Below are 19850 nucleotides of genomic sequence, written 5' to 3'. Positions count from 1 at the left end.
ACTTTTAGTGCTTTAGTCCTTTCACCATTTATGGTAGATAGTCTGTGTTGGGAATCTCCAAGACCACCCCCGTGTTCAGAGATTTGATAGGACTCACAGACTCAGCATATAGTTGTACTCAGGCTAAGACTTCTTGCAGTGATGCATTCGGGATACACAGCTAGGTAATACGGGGAAAGACACAGGCAGAGGCTGGAGGAATCCGTGGGCAGGCTTCCTGCCTCTCTCCCTCCTATGAGGGACCACACCGAGTGCCCTCTTAGCCCAGCAACAAAAAGGCAGCCACAAGTGTGAGATGTTTCTGCCCAGAGAGACAGGAAGAGAAATGTTTTGAGATTCACTTAAGATTCAGTACTGAAGGTTTTTAGTGGGTGCTGGTCCGGTAGGCACGCTCTGCCTAGCACATACGAAGTTTCCAGACTCCCAGAAGGAATGCTGATGTTCAGCATAAACCAGTGTTTGTACAGCAGTCTAGGCAGAGTGAGGCACCCTTATCACTTAGGGAAAGTAGGAACACTCCCCAAATCCAAGTTCCCAGATGTCCACCAGGGGCCAACAGTGCAAGCAAGTCCTTGGTAAGATAGCAGCCACACACCTGCTATGTTAACCCTTTTCTGCACATCCCTTAATCTGATTCTTACATTTCTAATGTTAAATACCACATTCCATCATGTTCCCTGTTAACTCTTGAACCATATGCTGCTCCATTCACTATTAACCCTACACACAACATGTCACTGCATTCACTGTCAATGCCAGATACACATGCTGCTCCATTCATTCTATGCTAGACACGACATTCTGTTCTATACTCCAAGCCCCAGACGCACACAGCATTCCACTTCATTCATTACGGACATCAGACACGGATTCTCCTCCAGTCACCCTCACAATAAACACAACGTTCTGTCCCTTTCACTGTTAACACTAGACCTCACATTCTGCGTAATTCATGTTGAACATTAGACCTAATGTTCTGCTTCATGTACTATTAATGCCAGACACCAACCACACACTCCTGCACTCACCCACACTTAGATCCAACATTCTGCCCCTTTCACTGTGAGTCTGCTGTGCTCTCTTCTAATGCTAGGCACTGCCTTTGTCTACATTCCCTACTGTCGTCTGAGACACATTCTGCTTTATTCACTCAACACTAGATGTAACATTCTGCTCTGGTGTTAGTGCCAACACCATCCTCTGCTCTACCCAACCTTATGCTGAATGTGCCATTTCCAATGAATGCTACACTTAACCTTCTGTTCTGATACAAAAAAGCTGAAATCATACACAGTGAACACCCAGTACCTTTCACCTAGATTCCAATTGTTATCATTTTGCCACATTTATTTTGTCTGTCTATATAGGTAGGTAGGTAGGTAGGTAGGTAGGTAGGTAGGTAGGTAGGTAAGTAGGTAGATAGATAGATTAATGCAATTTTTGCTCAAGCATTTGAAGGTTAAAGACATCATGACAAGTCACCTCCGAATAAGGAATAAGAGTCACAATGGTATCACATCTAAAAAATTAACATTAATTGAAACAATTATCATTGAATTAGAAATAATGCCATAATTTCATCTAATATAAAACCTTCATTTAAAATTTCCCAATTGTCAAAAAAATGTCGCCAATGGACATGGTGTGGGATCCAATCAAGGATCCAATATTCATACTGCATATGGTGGCTCTTTTAATTTAGAACAGTCTCTCCACCTTTTCTTGTTTGTTTTTCAGGACATGGACTGTTCCATTAGCTTCTAATGTGAGACATGACATCCACTTCCTTTGCCATCAACACTAGACACCACCCACCTCTATTCACCCTCACAACAGAACTCAACTATCTGCCCTTTGCACTATTAACACTAGGTTTTGCATTCCACTACACTCAGCATAAATGCTTGAAACCAAATTCTTTGTTTACTGTTACCACCTGACAACACATTCTGTTCAGTTCATTTGTACCAACAGACATACTCTGCTTTCTTTTCCTTATGTTAGACTCAACATTCTGTTCCACTCATTTTGGGGTCTCGATACTTGGCTCCATTTGCTACTAACCCTCAACATCAGATTCTTCCCCATTCTCTTTTGTTAAAGCCTAAAATCCAGTGGCATTTAATATATTCACAAAGTTGTACACCCTCTACCATCAATTTCCATAACCCCAAAAAGAAACCCCCATACTCATCACCAGTTTTTCATTGCCCCAAAAAGAAACCCCCATACTCATCACCAGTCACTCCTCATTCCTCCCTGACCAGCCCCTAGTAACCACTAATCTACTTTCTATCTCTATGGATTTGCCTATTCTGGACATCTCAGAGGAATAGAATCATTCAATATGTGCACTTTTAAGACTGACTTCTTTCGTTTATTAATAGCATGTTTTCAAGGTTCATTCATGTGTAGCATGTATGAGCACTTCATTCCTTTTTATGGCTGAATAATATTCTGTTGTACGGATGTATCACATTTTGTTTATCTACTCATCAGTTGATAGACATTTGGGTTATTTCCACTTTGGGGTTATTATAAATAATGCTTGTATGAACATATTTGTACAAGTTTTTATGTAGACATGTTTTTGACTCTCGTAGGTATTTATCTAGGAGTGGAATTGTCGGGTCATATGGTAACTATATGCTTAACTTTTTGAGGACCTAGCAAACTATTTTCCAAAGTGACTACACCATTCTATAATTCTACCACAGTTCCAATCTCTCCACATCCTCACCACAGTTATTATCTGTCTTTTTGATTATATACATTTTAGTGGATGTGAAATGGTATCTTACTGCAGTTTTGATTTGCATTTTCCTAATCATAAAGAATGTTGAGCATTCTTTTCATGTGTTTATTGACCATTTCTATATCTTCTTTGGGAAAATGTCTACGCATATCTTTTGCCGACTTTTTAATTGGGGTATTTCTCTTTTTATTGTTGTGTTTAATACTTCTTTGTGTATTGTGGATTTTAAACCCTTAACAGATATATGATTTGCAAACATTTTCTCCCATTCTGTGGGTTGTCTTGTCATTTGACCAACAGTGTCCTTTATACACAAAAGTTTTTAATTTTGATGAAGTCAGATTTATCTATTTTTTTCTTCTGTTGTTCGTGCTTTTGGTACCATATTTAAGAAACTAATACTTAATCCAAGGTCACAAAGATTTACATCTGTTTTTTTTATTCTAAGAGTTTTGTAGTTGACTCTAGGCTTTTGATCCATTTTGATTTATTTTTACATGTGATATGACAAAGGGATATCATTCTTTCACACGTGGATATTCAGATCTCCTAGCACCATTTGTTAAGAAGACTGTTCTTTCCCTCCATTGAATTTACGTCTTTGTCAAAAATCAACTGATTACAGATGTATGGTCTTATTTCTAGACTCCCAATTCTATTCATTGATCTATATGTTCATCCTTATGCCATGCTGCTGATTACTATGTATCAGTAGCTATGTAGTAAGTTTTGAAATAGGGAAGTGTGAGTCCTTCAACTCTGTTCTTTCTAAAGGTTATACTGGCTATTCTGAGTCCTTTGCATTTCCATATGGATATGAATATGGATTTTAAAATCAGCTTGTTAATTTCTGCAACAAAATGAATTTTGATTAAAAATGCATTGAGTCTGTAGATGAATTGGGGGAGTATTGCCATATTAACAATATTAAGCCTTCCAATTCATGAACATGGGATGTCTTCCCATGTATTTAGGTCATCTTTACTTTCATTTGACTTCCAGACCCCATGGTTTCTACAAGAAATCAGCTTTTTATCTTACTGATGATCCCTTGCCTTATACATGATGAGTTGCTTCTCTCTTGCTGCGTCCAAGACAGTCTTTGGCTTCTGAGTTTGATTATGACGTGTCTAGGTATAGATCTCTTTGAGTTTATCTTGCTGGGATTTCATTGAGCTTCCTAGATGTGTACGTTAGTGTTTTTCATCAAATTTTGGAAAAATTTTGATCATTTCTTTAAACACTCTTTCCACCTCTCTCTCTCTCCTCTCCTTCAGGGATACCCATTAAACATATATTAGTGCATGTGATGGTTCCCCAGAATGTTTCCATGATGGTCTCTGAGGCTCTGTTCATTTTTCTTCATTCAGTTCCTCAGACAGGATAACTGATTCTTCTCCAAGTTCACTAATTCTTTCTTCTTTCTGTTCAAATATGTTGCTAATCCTCTTTAGTGAAATTTTCAGTTATTTGCTTTTCAATTCCAGAATTTCTATTTGGTTCTTTTTTATATAATTTTTATCTCATGCTCTACTTGGTGAGACTTTGTTCTTATACCTTTCTTTAGTTGTTTAGACATGGTTTCCTTTACTTCTTTGAACATATTTAAAATAACTGATTTAAAGTCTTTATTAAGTCCAACATCTGGGCTTTCTCAGGGGCAGCTTCTTTTCCTATGTATGGACCAGTCTTAGTTAATTCAGGCTGCTATAACAAAGTACCATAGGCTGAGTGGCTTATAAACACCAGAAATTTATTTCTCATAGCTCTGGAGGTTGGAAGTCTGAGATCAGGATACTAGCACAGTCGGATTCTGGTAAGGACCCTCTTCCAATTGCAAACTGCCAACTCATTACTGTATCCTCACATGGTGGAAAGAGAGCTAACTAGCCCTCTGGTCTCTTCTTACAAAGGCACTAATCCCCTTTATGAAGGGTCCACTCTCATGTCATGACAGAATTACTTCCCAAAGGCCCCACCTGCAAATACCATCACATTGGAACTAGGATTTCAATATATGAATGGGAAGGGGAGGTGATACAAACATTCAGCCCATTGCCAGGCCATATTTTTTTGTTTCTTTGTATATCTTATCATTTTGGGTTGAAAATTGCACATTTTAAAAAATATAATGTGGCATCTCTGGAAATCAGATTCTCTTCCTTCATGATTTGTTGTTGTTGTTGCTTATTCAGTAACTTTTCTGAACTAATTCTGTAATGTCTGTATTCTTTGTTGTGTCAGGTCATCTGTATTCTTTGCTGTGTAAGCAGAGACACTGTTAGTTTGGTGGTTAGCTAAAAATTAAACAGAGATTTCCTTGAATACTGTGTACCTATAAATCTCCCAGCCTTTGCCCAGGGGCTCTGTGTGTGTTTGTTAGGAAAAAATTTCAACACTCAGCCAGGCAGTTTATAACATTCCTTAGCCTTCACTTCCTGCTTGCTCAGCATATCAAGGTTAGCCAGAGTTGAGCACTAAATGTCTTCTCTGGTCTTCCCTGGGCATGCACAAGGTCTAAGCATGCACACAGATTTCCAGGAATACATCAGAGCTTTCTAAAGCCCCGAATGGACATCTTATGCCCATTCCTTTTAAGCTTTTTGACCAACCTATTGTTTGCCTTAACTGTTACCTACCTACTGCTTAAGGCTGACATGATGTTCAACAATTGCCACTGATTGTTTTCAACAAATGCTCCCAGGGAAAAGGCTGTTCACACTGGGTCAGCTCCAAGTCAGGTACAGTAAAGACAGCCTTGTGAGTGGGGTCTTTCTACGAATCACAAGGCAGATCAAATCAAATTTCCTGGGAATGGGGCTTTAAAGAAGCTCCAACTCTTTTCTGCCCCATTCACTGGCTTCCAGGATACTGCTGGTTTCCACTGTTCTTGCAGGCTGTTGGTTTTTAAGGTTAGCATGGAGCTGGGGATGGGAGGATAGAAATAGGACAACTTAAAACACCACAAAGTTCCAAGGAAAATGAAAACATATGTACACATAAAAACTTGTACACAAAAGGTCATAGTAGCATTATGCATAATAGCCAAAAGGTAGAAACAACTCAAATGCCCATCAACTGATGAATGTATCAACAAAATGTTGGGGCAGCCGGTTAGCTCAGTTGGTTAAAGCCAGATGCTCTTAACAACAAAGTTGCTGGTTCAATCCCCACATGGGCCACTGTGAGCTGCGCCCTCCACAACTGGATTGAAACAACTAGACTTGGAGCTGATGGGCGCTGGAAAAACACACTTAAAATAAATAAAAGTTTTTTTAAAATGTGGTACATCCATATGATGGAATATTACTTGGCCATAAAAAGAATAAAATACTGTTACATGTAACAATATGGATAAATCTTGAAAACATTATGCTAAGTAAAAGATATAGGTCACAAAAGGTCACATATTTATTATTTCATTCATATAAAATATCCAAAACAGGAAAATCTATAGAAACACAAAGTAGATTACTGGTTGCTTAGGACGGGGGTATGGGAATTGAGGGAATAATGGGATGATAGCTAAAAGTAGTTACTGGGTTTCTTTTTGAGGCGATGAAAATTCTAAAATTGACTGTGATGATGGTTGCACATATTTGTGAATGTATAAAAACCAATGAATTGTACACTTTAAATGTGTGAATTGTATGGTATGTGAATTATATCTTGATGAAGCTGTTTTTGTAAAATGCTACATAGCTTGCTGTTCTTACTGAGATTCCGCTGTCATTCTTAAGCAAATGCCACAGGATTGCTGTTACCCTTTGGGTAATTAACAGAGTTCTGAAAAGTTTATTCTGACCTTTTTTTCTGGTGTTCTTGTTGCTTTTAGGGAGGAGTTTTTGAAGATCTTACTCCACCTTTTCGCTGATATTCTCCATTTTAACACTTAACAATATCCTGTTCCCACCACCCTTAGACTTCACACAACATTCTGTGCCACTAAATAATAAGGCTAAATACACTATCCTCCTCTCTTTAGTACTCTTCTAGGAACCATATTCTATTTTCTTCAATATTCTATCCAGTCTTCTTGATGCATTTTTCTTGTTTTCCTCCGCACCCTCCATCCCCATATCGCAGCTGAGGAGGGTACAGCAGTAGGTGAGGTGGGGAGTTACTGAGAAGCAGAAAACATTCCACCATACTCAGTATTTCACTCTCCTCTACCCTCACTTGCCCTTCCCCCACTTCAGGTGTCCTACGTGAAAGCCATTGACATTTGGATGGCAGTGTGCCTGCTCTTCGTGTTCTCAGCCTTGCTGGAGTATGCTGCTGTCAACTTTGTGTCTCGACAGCACAAAGAGCTGCTCCGATTCAGAAGGAAGCGAAGACATCACAAGGTAGGCCTTTGGGTCACTGCCTAAGGAGGGACAGCTGGTGGTAAACACAAGAGTTCCAGGCAGCCTTGTCTTGTGATACTTGTTTCACTGGACCATCCTTCTCAGTGGCTAAGGCAGGCACAAAATAGGAATCCGAGCCTTAGAAGTCCTAGCTTCCCCTCCCATAAAGAATTGCCCTGATTGGGTCCATAGGCAGTCACCCCTCCAACCATAATTACCCTACAGAAATGATCAGGTGACACCCGAAGACAGAACTGATGGAGCAAATGCTAATGGGCCAAGATAGTAATAACTAGCTCTAAACCCAAAGCATGGCAGGCTGAGAGATGTTGATTGGTGTTTTCTGGAAGGTAGCTTTATTTTAATGGGCGTGGTTCCAGATGGGAATTGTACCACAACAGTTAAGATCTTAGAGTAAAATTTCCAGGTTCCAGGCCTTTGCTTCCTACCTCCAAGAAAGGGGCATCCAGCAAGGTCATCCCCCAGAGCACGTTCTCTTGCCAAAGGGTTGAATAAAGGAATATTTCGCAGGCCATCTCTGAAAAGCCGCCAACCTCTGTTAACTCAGAGGTTGTGTTCCAACCAGCAAACGCCACTGGGGAACGTGCCGCGCGTGGGAGCAAACTGGCTCCACACCCTGGTCCATAACTACTTCCCCAGGACACCTTTCTCCCGGGGATCAGGGAAGCTGCCCTTCTCTCCAGCCTCATCTTCACATCACGTTCTCCTTTGCCCTCGGAGCACCAACCACACTAGCTTCTTGCCTAGTTCCTCCAATATCCACACAGGACTTCAGGTGTCCTGTTCTGTCTTCCAGGGTCGCTCTTCCGGTGCACTTTGCTTGGCATTAAGCCGCTCATTTTCCAGTCCTCAGCTGAGGCGTCTTTCCCTGATCTCTTAGTCAAGGTGCAGGTCCTGTACTGAGTCCCTTTGCAAGGCTGTCGAGGAAGGCCGTGCAAGTTGTATCCTACAAGGGCCCCTGGCCATGCAGGCACCCTTCTCCTCCGCAGGCACTCTCCTCTCCTTCTTCTCTAAGTCACGCCCTGGCAGCGACTGTATCAGCCAGAGGCAGGGATTCTGATTCCTATGCCCAAGAGGAGCATGCCTTTTTCTAATGGGCACAAAGACACTTGGGTGCTAGCAAACGCCACGTTCTAATTGAACTCACTTTCTTTCCTTCCGGACACGTATCTTGATTTATAATGATGCATTCAATGATGTGATTGTTTAATGCTCATCTCTTCCACGGAATCACGAACTCCATAAGGACAAAGCCCATGTCTACTCTTGTTCAGAGGTATGTCCCTGGTGCCTAAGAGTGAACGTGCAATAGGCATTTGTTGAACAAACAGACAAAGGAACAAACAAACTAATAAACAAAGAGATTCAGTCAGAAAGCCCGCCTGGAAGTTTTTCCAGCAATGGATGAGAACAACTAAGAACCCGTATACTGTGGCCTGTCAGGCCACACCACACACCTGCCACACAAGGAGGTCCTGCCAGCTTTCGATTGACCTACTTAAGAGAGCTGAAAACCCAGCTGCAATGCGCTATGACAATGGACCTGCCTCTTAGATCTCTTTGGTATGTGACTTCAAGGGACCTCTTGTTGGGCCCACTTTCTCCCTCTACAAAACAGACTAAACGATCATAACAGCAAGGGTGTGGTGCGGAGTAAATCAGATGCCAAAGTAGCTTTAGATTTTGTTCCTGCCGTACAAGTGCCAGGGATTAAAATGATTACACAGGCACAGATTTCCATCAGTATGTTTCTTAAACATTAGCAATCTGATTCACGTAACTTCTGATAGCTTACCAGAGGCAGAAGGCAGACATCCCAAGACAGAGCATGTCCGTGGGAGTTAAAATATAACCTGCATGGAAGAGGAAACTACCTTGGGGACAGCGAGCCAGACAGGATTCCTTGACGCCTCGGTTTCGTCCTTCCATTGCTGTCCATTGGATACCTGGCCTCTGACTTAAAATTATCTAAGCAAGAAACTGATCAAGCATGACTATCTCTGGGGTTTACTTTTCATTTTCCCTTTTATCCCACGGCTTAGTGGCTTTTTGCAGTTCCCTCTGCTAAAAGAAAGTTAATACATCTGTTGAAGAGACACTTATGTGGGACGACTGTATCCAAAATAATGGACAAGCACCAGGCCACCAGGCGGTGTGCTGTGTGGACTAAAATGTGAGTGGCGCCCCTGCAGATGTGTCATCTGGGGGCTTATAGTACTTCCAAAGGCAGCCCCCGCCCTTGCCAAATCCCTAGCAGATTTACACACTATAGGAAACAGAAGCTTTCTCTCCGGCCAGGAAAAGTGGAAATAAGGCCACTGTCCAGATCTGATCAGATTCTCCTGCTCAGTTCCTGCCTTGCTCTCCCACAGCATGTTCGTGCCGGAAGAGCTCTCAGAGAGCATCCTGTCAGCACATGACAAGCGAGGAGGAGCACCACGGAGCCGCTGGCGGCAAGGCAGGGAAGGAAGGTGCTGGGGGACCCATGGCTCCTCTCAAAACATGGACCATACAGCACCGGTTGCTTATCTCCTTAATGTTTCCATCCGGAACCAGATACAAATAGTCCTGCATCTGTTGGATCTTAAATAAGAACTAAGATTTATCCCAAGGCAGAGGTCAACAACTAATGGCCAGGTCAAATTCAACAAACATGGAAATATCTTTAATCTCACCAGCAGTGTCTTAAAAATCTGGAATAAGGTGCCAGCATTTAAAAATCACACTCCTAACTCCTCTCAAAAACCCCCAATCTCTGGTCTCCCTGGATGGACCCCAACATGGTACTATGCACTGGAACTGCCTTCTCCAGCTTACCAGGCTGTTCCTTCTAACTGGAGAGGTTTTTTCAGCCCGGTTCACTTCATCTGTCACATTTCTCCTGCCTGGTCCCTTGCATGTGTTTGAATGAGTGTGACCTCATTCCTAAGCTCTGAACTTTGCGCAAATGCCAGAAATTACAAGGACACAGAAATGGACTCTCCATAAAGAAGAGCTTCCTTTGCAGTTAGACCCTCGGGATGTGGCTTGTACACTGGCCTGCAGAAACCTCCCTTTAGCAGGAAGTGTGCTGTTGGGATCCTATGTCCCAGGTGGTGGGTGAAGAGGAGCTAGCTGCCTGCCTGAGCGTCTCAGAGCCTGTGATGTTGGTCGGTTCCTCAACTTCCACCATCTTCCTAGGTTACCTCATTTATCGGGCAGAAAGCATCTGGTTCTCGAATCTCCTGGCCAGCCTCATTAGAGTGTGAGGAAACCTCTGTGGGCCTGACTGGGCAGGCATACCAGATTTCCCGGGGCTCCATCCCCAAGCAGCTCCTGAGGCAGCTGGGCATTTGTTTCCTGCCACCTGGTGGGTAGCATAGGAATAGCAAGACTTTGTCCTGTCATTTCTAAGGAATTTCCCTTCTAGCTAGAAGGCCACCATGACAGTTATCTATCCAGATGGGGCCTCCAGTCCACACACTTCCTCCCCTCTTACTCCCATGTTTAACAGATGAAGAAGGCAGAGAATAGTTTGCCCAAAATTATACAGAAAATTAACTTGGTGCTTCCCAGTACAGAACTAGAGCCCAGTGAAAACATTTTCAAACACTCCTCCTCCACTCCCTGCAGCAAAGACAGATTTATGACAAGCAACAGTCGCACCCAGCCCTCCTTCCAAGTGCAGGACCCAATAATTTGGCCAGCTTCCCCACGCCTCTGCTTTGCCGTGGCACAGACCCTCTACTGTCACCAAACTCAGAAACAAATATTTACTGAGCACCTATTTGCCAGGCACTGTAGCAATCCTCCTTCCCCCACTTCTGCAATAAAGATGTAGGACCAGATTCATTCATTTGCCAAACATTTCTTGAACATTCATCGTATGTCCCAAATCCTTCCAGTGCTGGTGCTAGGAATACAACCCATTAGAAAAAAAAAAAAAAAAAACGCTAGGACTGGTGAAGTTATACAAATAAACACTTACTGAGTCAACAAATATTTACTAAGTTTTGAGCTTCTGTCCAGGAACTATTCATATGTTCCCTCCCCCTCCATATGTTTTGCACACCTGCCATTTTTGTTGCACTTTTTCCATGGCCCTTGTGCGTTCCCACCTCCCTGCCTTATGCGCACTGCCAAATGCCCTTATCCTAATTTCTCCCTTTCCCAGCTCATGGTGCTATTACCCTCTTCCTACCTTCAGTGCTGAGGGAGCAATGAACACGACAGGCTGCGTCTCTGCCTTCATGGAGCTTACAGTCTAGTGAGAGAAGCAGACGTTAATGAAGGGATACAATACGTGAAGAGCTTTAAATAGGTGGGGAGAAATGTACAGGGACCTTACGGACACACAGCAAGGACACCTAGCCTATCTTGGTGCTCAGGGATGGCTTCTGATTAAGAACTAGTCCAGTGCACGGGGAGTTGGAAGCGGGGTGGAGTTAGGGGTCTGTTCCAGGAAGAGAGGACAACTTGCGCTAAAGCCCAGAGTTAATGAGCAGGAGCGAGGCACTTTCGAATATAAGGAAATAATTCAGGGAGACCGGGGCACAGAATGCCAGGCAGAGAACGGTCCAGGTAGAGACTGGAGAGGGAGACAGGGTCCCGGTGCACTAAGGCTTTGTTTACCACGTAAGGCTTTTCATGACCCTGGAGTCAGTGTCAGCTTATTAAAAAGTTCCAAGCAAAAGATGGGCAAAAAGATGTGTCATAACCACCCAGATGGGGTGGGGGTGGGGTGGGGGCAGACCGGAGGCAGTAGGGAGACCAGGCGGAAGTCAGTCGTGACAACAAGCCCAGATGGTGGCCCAAAGTCGGGTGGGCAGGAGTAGAGCTGGACAGGTGCCCTCGGCTCCTGCGCGGCTGCGTGTTCTCTGGCGGCCCTGCCCCGCACGGAAAGAGGCAGAAGGCACGGCTGCTCCTCTCTAAGCTCCCACTACCTAGGAGGGTAGTGCAAGCTGAGCCACACGCGGCATCGACAGCTCAGCCTCAGAACTCCGATGGAAGAAAACAAAGCTGGACATGATGAGAGCAGACAGCAGTAGTGTCTTCGTGATTCTGATCAGGGCAAGATCGCCACGGGCTGGGAAAGGGAGCAACTGGAAGGAAAGGGGCAGCAGGCATTTTGGCAGTGAGCACAGGCAGGGAGGTGGGAATGCACAAGGGCCTTGGAGAAAGAGCAACAACACCGGCAGGTGTGCAAAGCATACGGTGGGGGAGAGAAAAGAAGCCTGTCAAGGTAAGCTGGAGCCCAGTGAAGAGGGGCCTTGATTGCTAACTTGATAAACATCCAGAGGTCTGTGTGAGGTCACAAGTGCCAGGGCTGTGGGACCACCGAGGGAGGAGGGAGCTGTGGCGCTCCCGGCTTGTGAAATGGAGGTGAGACCCTTGCTCGCTCCATCCCCCCAACCCACACACAAGACTGGGGGCCGGGGTGGGGGAAGAGGGCAAGGAGGCAACAGAAGCAAAGCAGGGGATCTGATCTCTCCAAATTGTCCCCTGGATGTCGAACAAAACAGCACGCAGAGCATCTGCTCCTCTCTAACCTCTGGTATCAGGTCAAGAGAACCTTTGGAGGTAGTGGGACGAATCTGACCCCACTTATAGGGCGGAAAGTAAAAAGGAACAGCCGGAGACTCACAGGAGGAAGTGACTCGCCTAAGGTCATACAGCCAGCCAGTGACAGAGCCGGCCTTTGAACCCCGGTCTGGAAACTCTCTGTCCCTTTCCTGTCCCCTGGTTTGCATCTGTTTCAGCACGCGAGCGGCGCCCCTCTATAAGGCATAACTCCCCGGCCAGCCAGAGGGCCTTCAGGCACCTGGGCAGGTGCAGGGCGCAGGCAGCACCCAACGGCCGTGGCCTGGCCCCTGGGGGAGTGCCTTGCAGGGAGGGTGCCCAGCCCCTGTCTTATTTTAAGTAGAGCCCCATGTTGAATCTATTCCAGGAGGATGAGGCCGGAGACGGCCGCTTCAACTTCTCCGCCTACGGGATGGGTCCGGCCTGTCTGCAGGCCAAGGACGGCATCTCGGTCAAAGGCGCCAACAACAACAACACGACCAACCCCCCGCCTGCGCCATCCAAGTCCCCGGAGGAGATGCGAAAACTCTTCATCCAGAGAGCCAAGAAGATCGACAAGATATCCCGCATCGGCTTCCCCATGGCCTTCCTCATCTTCAACATGTTCTACTGGATCATCTACAAGGTCGTGCGCAGGGAGGACGTCCACAACCAGTGAAGGGCCTGGGAGGGCGGGGCCGGAGGGGGCGGGGCGGCGTGGGTGGCCCCCGGCAGCCGGAGCGCCTGGGGGTGGGGGGCGCGCCCACCTGCGTCTCTCTCCCTCTGCAGTGTGTGCAATAGCAAAAGGCAGCGATGCATGAATCTTACAATGTGGCACTATCTATTTAACTGCGGGTGGGCTGGTGGGAGGGGGAGGGAGGGTCTTTTCTAATATAGGAACTGAGGGGCCTGGAGGATGGGAGGGGTCAGGGTGGGGGTGGGGAGCCGGGGGATAACAGCTTTCAAAAATCTGAGTCCCTAGGCTGTGCACTTTCCTGTTTGGAAGGAGGGTGCAGTCTGCCCCAGAGCTGACGGAAAGCAATGTAATATATGACATATATTCATGCTTAATATTAATGCAAAACCACACGAACAAAAGATTTTTCTTGACCTATCAGCCTACTAACTGCTTAAATTTTTAAAGTCACAGAAGTGATGGACAATTTTTCCCAGAGTGGAAACAGTCACAAATAAGCTTGCTATCGTGTGTCCCACATCACACTCCAAAGGCCATGCCTCGCTTCCAACTGGCCCAGGGGGACACACGCCAAAAAGCCATTCTGCCTCTGCTCCAAGAGGGACGTGCGGCCAGGGCACAGGCGGTGGGAAAAGGTGGAGAGGAGGGAGGGACTGAAGAGATGGGACATTTCAGGGGCCCATGGGTTGAGAAGCAAAATGACCCCACCTCAGTCCTCCTGTCTCCAGGCTAAGGAGCCCTCCTGCCCCTCTCCAAGCACTGTCGCTTCTGTGCTCCATCACCTGCCTCACTTACCCTCCACCATCCCCAGAAATGGCGGCCATGGTTTTCTCACTATATTGCCAATATGCAATCTTTTTTATGGTTTAAAAATAATAATAATCTCGAGAAACAATATGCATAGACTGAGTGTAAGCAAATGCACTTTTATCAAATGTCTATTTTTTGGAGAGTCTCTTTGGAATCGCAAATGGGTGTATATTTGGGAAGGTGGGGTCAGTGGGGTGAAATAGATTTATTACATAGTGGTTCTACAGAGTGAAGTTTTAAGAGGCGAAAGGGTAGTGCACAAGCTGCTGCAGGTTAGATATATACGGGTGGAAAGAGATGGTAATGTTTAGAAAGTCTGTTCATTATATTTTGACATTTCATATACCACAAATAATGTGGGAAGCTCGGGCGAATGACTCCACTATATTTTTGTAAGGATTTTTTCCCCCTTTTTTGGTGCTTTGTTTAGCTTTAACGTTTAGCAAAATGAGACAACTATTTCTCTTTCCTTCTAACTCTGAAGTGCCAGCTCTATCCCAGGATAGCTAGGGCACCCCAGAAAAGGAGAGACTAAGAAATGAATTGTGAGGGGTGGGAGACCCTGCTGTGGGACACAGGTGTTCACAGATGGGAGGTCAGCGAGGTGGGCTGTAGAATTAAAGAGGGGAGCTGTCTCCAGCAGCCTCTGCCCCCTCCCTGCCAACACCGCTACACCTGCCAGCATGGCACCATTGTCTGTGGCGTTCTCCCTGCTTTGGCCAGTAACCAGGATACTGGGATTACACTTCTTTCTTTGCACTTTCGTGTCTTGGCTTTGGATCAAAGTAGGAGGTCGATGGTGAGACACTGCTGACAATCAGTTTGTGCGGTCATTTGTATCCCCAACTTGGGGCAGAACAGAGATGAGACACTGGCAGCCTAACTCTTCCCTAAAGCATATTCCCACAGAGAAATTTATCCTACTCCCTGGGGTTGATGCCTATCGGGGCCCAAAAATGCAGGTCAACGTAAAGATCTAGAGTGATTTCGGTAAAGGAAATGCACTATGCAGACAAAAAAAGATTTGGCTTTGGGGCTTGAAGCTGTTTACATCCAGGTTCCAAGGTCATGGAATCATTGTCTTCCCTTCTCTTGGTCTGTGTAGACCAGAAATGTAAACTACATTCTAGCCTTGGATAATGTGGGATAGAACCTGGAATCCTTTCTTCCTAGAAGCATTGAGGGATGGAAGCCACACTGGGTAGGAGTCTCATCTAAAACCATCCTTTGCCCCACCATAAACCTGTGTCTAAAAAAGGAAGAGTTAAATAGAAGAATGTTAACATCTACCACCAGTTCAAGACTAGAGTGGCAGTCTCTGAACTGCTCTCAGCATCTTTCATCAGCACTATATTCACTTTATTTAAGGGAAGAAAAAGAACCTCAATTCGAAAGTGGTGTATGAGTCTTTGGAGAGGCTAGTAGCCCCTTTCACTGGCACTTTATTCACTTCATTTCAAAGAAAAATCATTTTTTTTTAATGAAAAACATGAAAGAAGCCCTTCTCTCTACTTTACTCATCACTAATCTAAATTCAGACTGCCTGAAGTCTACGGAAATCGGGCAACAGAGGCGCTAGGCCTCTTAGCAGCAACTAAACACAATACCAGTTCTTCTAAGACACGCGCCTCTGCTCAAACAGCAAAATCTGCAGATTTCACACTGGGCTCCTTGACAGAGGTGTCTGAGATCTCTCTGAGACAGAAACCACTGGCCATTTGCCCAACCTCTGCTGGGTCCTTGAACTTCTGCCACCACATTCAACTTGTGGACCCACTTGGAGCTGCCAGGTCTAGTTGACAGTATGCCACAGACAATAGAATCATCTCTTTGAGACAAAGAGGGGGAATGTCACTGAAATCTTCTCTCAGACTATTCCAAACTTGGAATCCCTCTCAGAAAATAAATCTGAGTGACTGCATTATAGTAGTGAAAAGAAGAATCTGAATGTTCATCCTGCCACTAATATGCTGGGTGACCTTGGGTAGATGCCTAAGCTTTAGTTTCTCTAAATACACAATGGGGAGGGTGGTGCAGGTGATCTCTAAGCCCTCCTAGCTCTAACTGTGTTATGTGCTGGAATTGGTCCATAGGAAGTTCAGACAACAAAATGTTTGGTGTCGCTTTGATTTCTGAACCCTACGGGTAGACATGCACATAAATAGGCACACATGCACAGACCCACACAATTCTTACTGCCTTTCTTCTTTGCAAAATTTGGAGATTCATTTTTTGCTTTTGCTCTGCTTTATCAAAGGGGAACAGTGGTGGGGAGAAAACACATGAAAAATCAAAAATACCACATCATGGTTAGGCATGGAATATGCTCAAGAAGACATTATCCTTAATGGATAATGTCACAAGGATTTAGCACTAAACTACATGGATTTCATCATTATAGACAATCAAACTAGATAATTTAGGCCAACTATTTTTTTAGGTGGCTCCAACAAATAGGACAATACTTTCTTAATTTTCTGTTTAGTTTGTGTACAGAAGGTATCATGCCTTAGAAGCACACACGCCAAGTGCTACTGTAGGAGGGAAAGCTCATTGAGGTATAATGAGTGGTTTACTGGCTTTCAAACCCTTTGCACATACAGACCAGAATTTATGCATGGAGAGAGAACTAGGGATGGCATAGAGCAGTTGGTGACTTTACCCACCTCCAAAACTGCAGCTATTCCCAGGAGCCAAATTTAGAAGATATCAATTAAGCAGACAGATAATACCAGTAACTTCCCACCTATTAGTTTAAATGTATCTCATTTGTTTCGAGAGTAGTCAAAATAAATGGCTCAGCTCTGCCACCCTCTGGTCCTTTCAAATATTCAAGAGTCCGTTCTTAGCTAAGGTTATACGGTGGAGAGAGAGAGAGCGCGCTGTAACTTAACTCTATTTTTAGTTCAAGTCTACAGAAGCTAAAAGGTCATGTGATCCAAATTATTTCTTCTTCTACCTTGTCAATTGTATCCCTCTAAGAAATTCACCAATATTTTTCATAGGCTATTGTTTTCATCCTGGGGGGAAAACAAATATAATGGGAGATGGTTCCTTTCCTTCAAAGTCCACGTTTCTATGCACATCATTAAGAAGAGATGGTGTTTTGTGAGGCCCCATGATGTCAGATTGCAGAGTACATTGGATCCCCAGCAGAGCTTGGCACCATCACTGATACCAGTCAATCTCTCGTGAAGATTAGATTTCCTAGTCGATGGCAACATTCTGCAACTGAAGAGTTGAGTTGTCATCATGTCTGCAGCAACTGCCTCCTTAGAAGCTGGCAAGCAGAGGGCTTGCTGGTGGTACGGTCTGTAGCAGCTTTAGCAGTGGGGTCGAGAGCTGCGATTTATGGCTTTTCCCCAGTCCAGCAGGAAGCGCAATCCTGGGACAGCGGATAGCACTCTGGAAGTCATCTGATTTATTCAGTGAGCACCTTCTGCACATCCTACCCGCCTTCCACCCCAACTCTGAAGAGGCAGGCAACACTGGGCTTTCTCTGTGGGCTGTTCCTCAGGTTAACTAGAAAGTTTGCGCTCTGAGGGGCTGGTAAGGTCTGTTGAGAAAGGGTGAAAGGATCTCTACTGCCTGATAGAAAGCATCTTTAATTCATGAACCCACCAGACCAAAAATTCTCTAAACAGGCAAGCAGGGAAACATGTTCTTAAAATATAATTTAGCTCTTCTTCCTCCACTAAGCCCCTTTCCCTCAGAAACCAATTCCTGAAATTTGAATTAAGAACCCTATTTTCCTGCAGATCTATGAAGCCAGAAACAGGAGCTTATCCTTACCAAAGGAAGGGGTAAAAGAAACACACCTTGTTTTGACTGAGCTGGCTTGCTTTTAACTACTTGTATCAGTGTAAGGAAGAGCATATGTTGAAAGGCTGTGGTTTCACAGTACCCTGAAATCCCCACGGATAAGGGAGAACTCCTTGGATAGATTGAAATCCCTGCAGATAAAGAACTTCTGAAAATTCTGAAATGCTGCCTTCCCCACTCCGGCCCCATGTGAAGAGAGTGAAAGCCATGACTTTTTTCTGACTGTCCCAGCTGAACAACTTGAGATATCAAGGAGGACACGGGCACCCTGCAAACATCTCTCCCAGGCCTGAGTAATCGAGAATTTTGAGCGCCCAAGCTAGATGATGCTTCTATCAATTCTTTATCCTGTAGCTTCCTCAAGGATTTCTCAAGCTGTGAAGACAGCAATGGCAGGAGATAGGTTTGCTCAGACGTGGGTGCTATTTCGTGCTGTTTTGATGGAGCCGCGTGGTTATTTAAAGCAATAATTAAGGTGCTTTATCATTCTTTGGAACAGCAAAATGAGTTCCAACGTAGAAATTATTGCCCAGTAATTTTTAGGATCATTAAGGCTTCCTCAGCTCGCATCTAGACCATTACTTCTTCCTCCTTTGCAATCCGCTCAGGGCCCTGCCTCCTCCCACTGCCTCCCTAGGCCTGCATGTCCTGTTTCATCAGTTTGTACGTCTCATTTCATTAAACAACTCTGTCAGAAGATGCTGGTTTATTTCTGAGGGGGTTAAGGGTGGAGGGGACTAGAATGGACGTCGCTCTCGTCTCATTTGTTTTAAGGTCGTCATTTCTAGTCCTCCTCTTGCCCACGCATTTTGAAATTTCACGGCTCTGGAAAATTTCCATGGGAACATTGGGTCGAGAAGTCAGAGTATAGAGAATGGCACGCCAACAATACACCCTTCAGAAAGCCCCGCGAGGAAAATTATATTTTATAGAAGGCCGTTAACCAGCTACCGATCAGTACCAGCTAACTAACCTGACTGAATTTTTGCGGGCTGCATCCAGATGTCAAGCATAATGGGGCTCCACTTCCCACAGCTGCCCTGCTTCACAATGACCTGCCCTGCTTCAGGTTCAGCTGCTTTCTTCTGCAACTTCAGAAACCCAGCATCCTATTTAAACACACCTGCAGCGGACAGAGGTCAGTGGGAAGTGGGTCCTTGTTCTGGTACTGCCTGCTGCTCACCATGGAAACGTACGGAAGCTACATCACCTTTCTTGGCCTGCTTACTCCCCGGTAAGAAGAGGGAGTTGAAGGAGAATTTTCAAAGCCAAACTCGGGATATGTTCCTGGGTTGAAGAAAAGAAGAAACGGTGTATCGTAGTGCTATAAAATGCTCCCTTGTTCCCCCATTTCGGGGTCAGGCTTGGAACCCCATCCCAGGCCTTCTGGTGGGCAGGTATGGAGAGGTTACGAAAGGGGAAGAGTCTTGGCCCTCAAAGAGGTTAACATCTTAATTTTTTTGCTACAAACGTCAAGGTATTTCATGGTGCTGATGGACTTGCCTCTAAGACAAGCTTCTCACCTGAGAATCCCATCAAACATGAGGACAGTCCACGCTGGGATTTTAGCATGCATGTCCTGTGGAGGCTGTAACCCATTTCCCATGGCAGTTGTTTGCATTCTCTCTGCCAGAGCCTCTGGAAGAATCAAAGAGAAATGCATCAGAGCAGAACTTGTGAAATACCCCGAGGGAAATAACTGCAATGTCTCCAGGTCCCCTCCCAGCCTGGTCCCCGCCCCACCCCTACCCCCATAATTTAATCATAACAAGAAACTTCCAGCAAAATTTAAGAATATTTTCCTGTTTGTCCCTGTTACTTTAGCTGTAGTTACAGGCAGAAAAAGTGGGACTGCTCCAGA

The 19850-nt window shown here is 44.9% G+C and overlaps 2 protein-coding genes across 3 annotated transcripts in view; one reads left to right on the top strand and one right to left on the bottom strand.

The window, feature by feature from the left end:
* GLRA1 (glycine receptor alpha 1) overlaps positions 1–13339 on the top strand; it is a gene marked incomplete at its 3' end in the record, with an annotated part of 73137 nt that extends 59798 nt beyond the window's left edge. Inside the window, exons 8-9 of one of the 2 annotated variants that reach the window (XM_081035393.1) lie at positions 6955–7101; positions 13049–13339. In XM_081035393.1, coding sequence (XP_080891519.1) covers positions 6955–7101; positions 13049–13339 — 438 coding nt within the window. Of the gene's footprint in view, positions 1–6954; positions 7102–13024 lie in introns of both variants that reach the window. The other variant, XM_081035392.1, reaches the window with a different exon arrangement.
* LOC308491562 (ras GTPase-activating protein-binding protein 1) overlaps positions 11344–19850 on the bottom strand; it is a 296580-nt gene continuing 288073 nt past the window's right edge. The window contains exons 23-24 of the mRNA XM_081035381.1: positions 19513–19627; positions 11344–11365 (exon numbers count right to left, since the gene is read on the bottom strand). Coding sequence (XP_080891507.1) covers positions 11359–11365; positions 19513–19627 — 122 coding nt within the window. The 3' untranslated portion in view covers positions 11344–11358. The remainder of the gene's footprint in view (positions 11366–19512; positions 19628–19850) is intronic.

The sequence above is a fragment of the Rhinolophus hipposideros genome (genome assembly GCF_964194185.1).
Source record: "Rhinolophus hipposideros genome assembly, chromosome: 23".
Taxonomy (NCBI): Eukaryota; Metazoa; Chordata; class Mammalia; order Chiroptera; family Rhinolophidae; genus Rhinolophus; species Rhinolophus hipposideros.
This window is presented reverse-complemented; position numbering and strand designations above follow the sequence as displayed.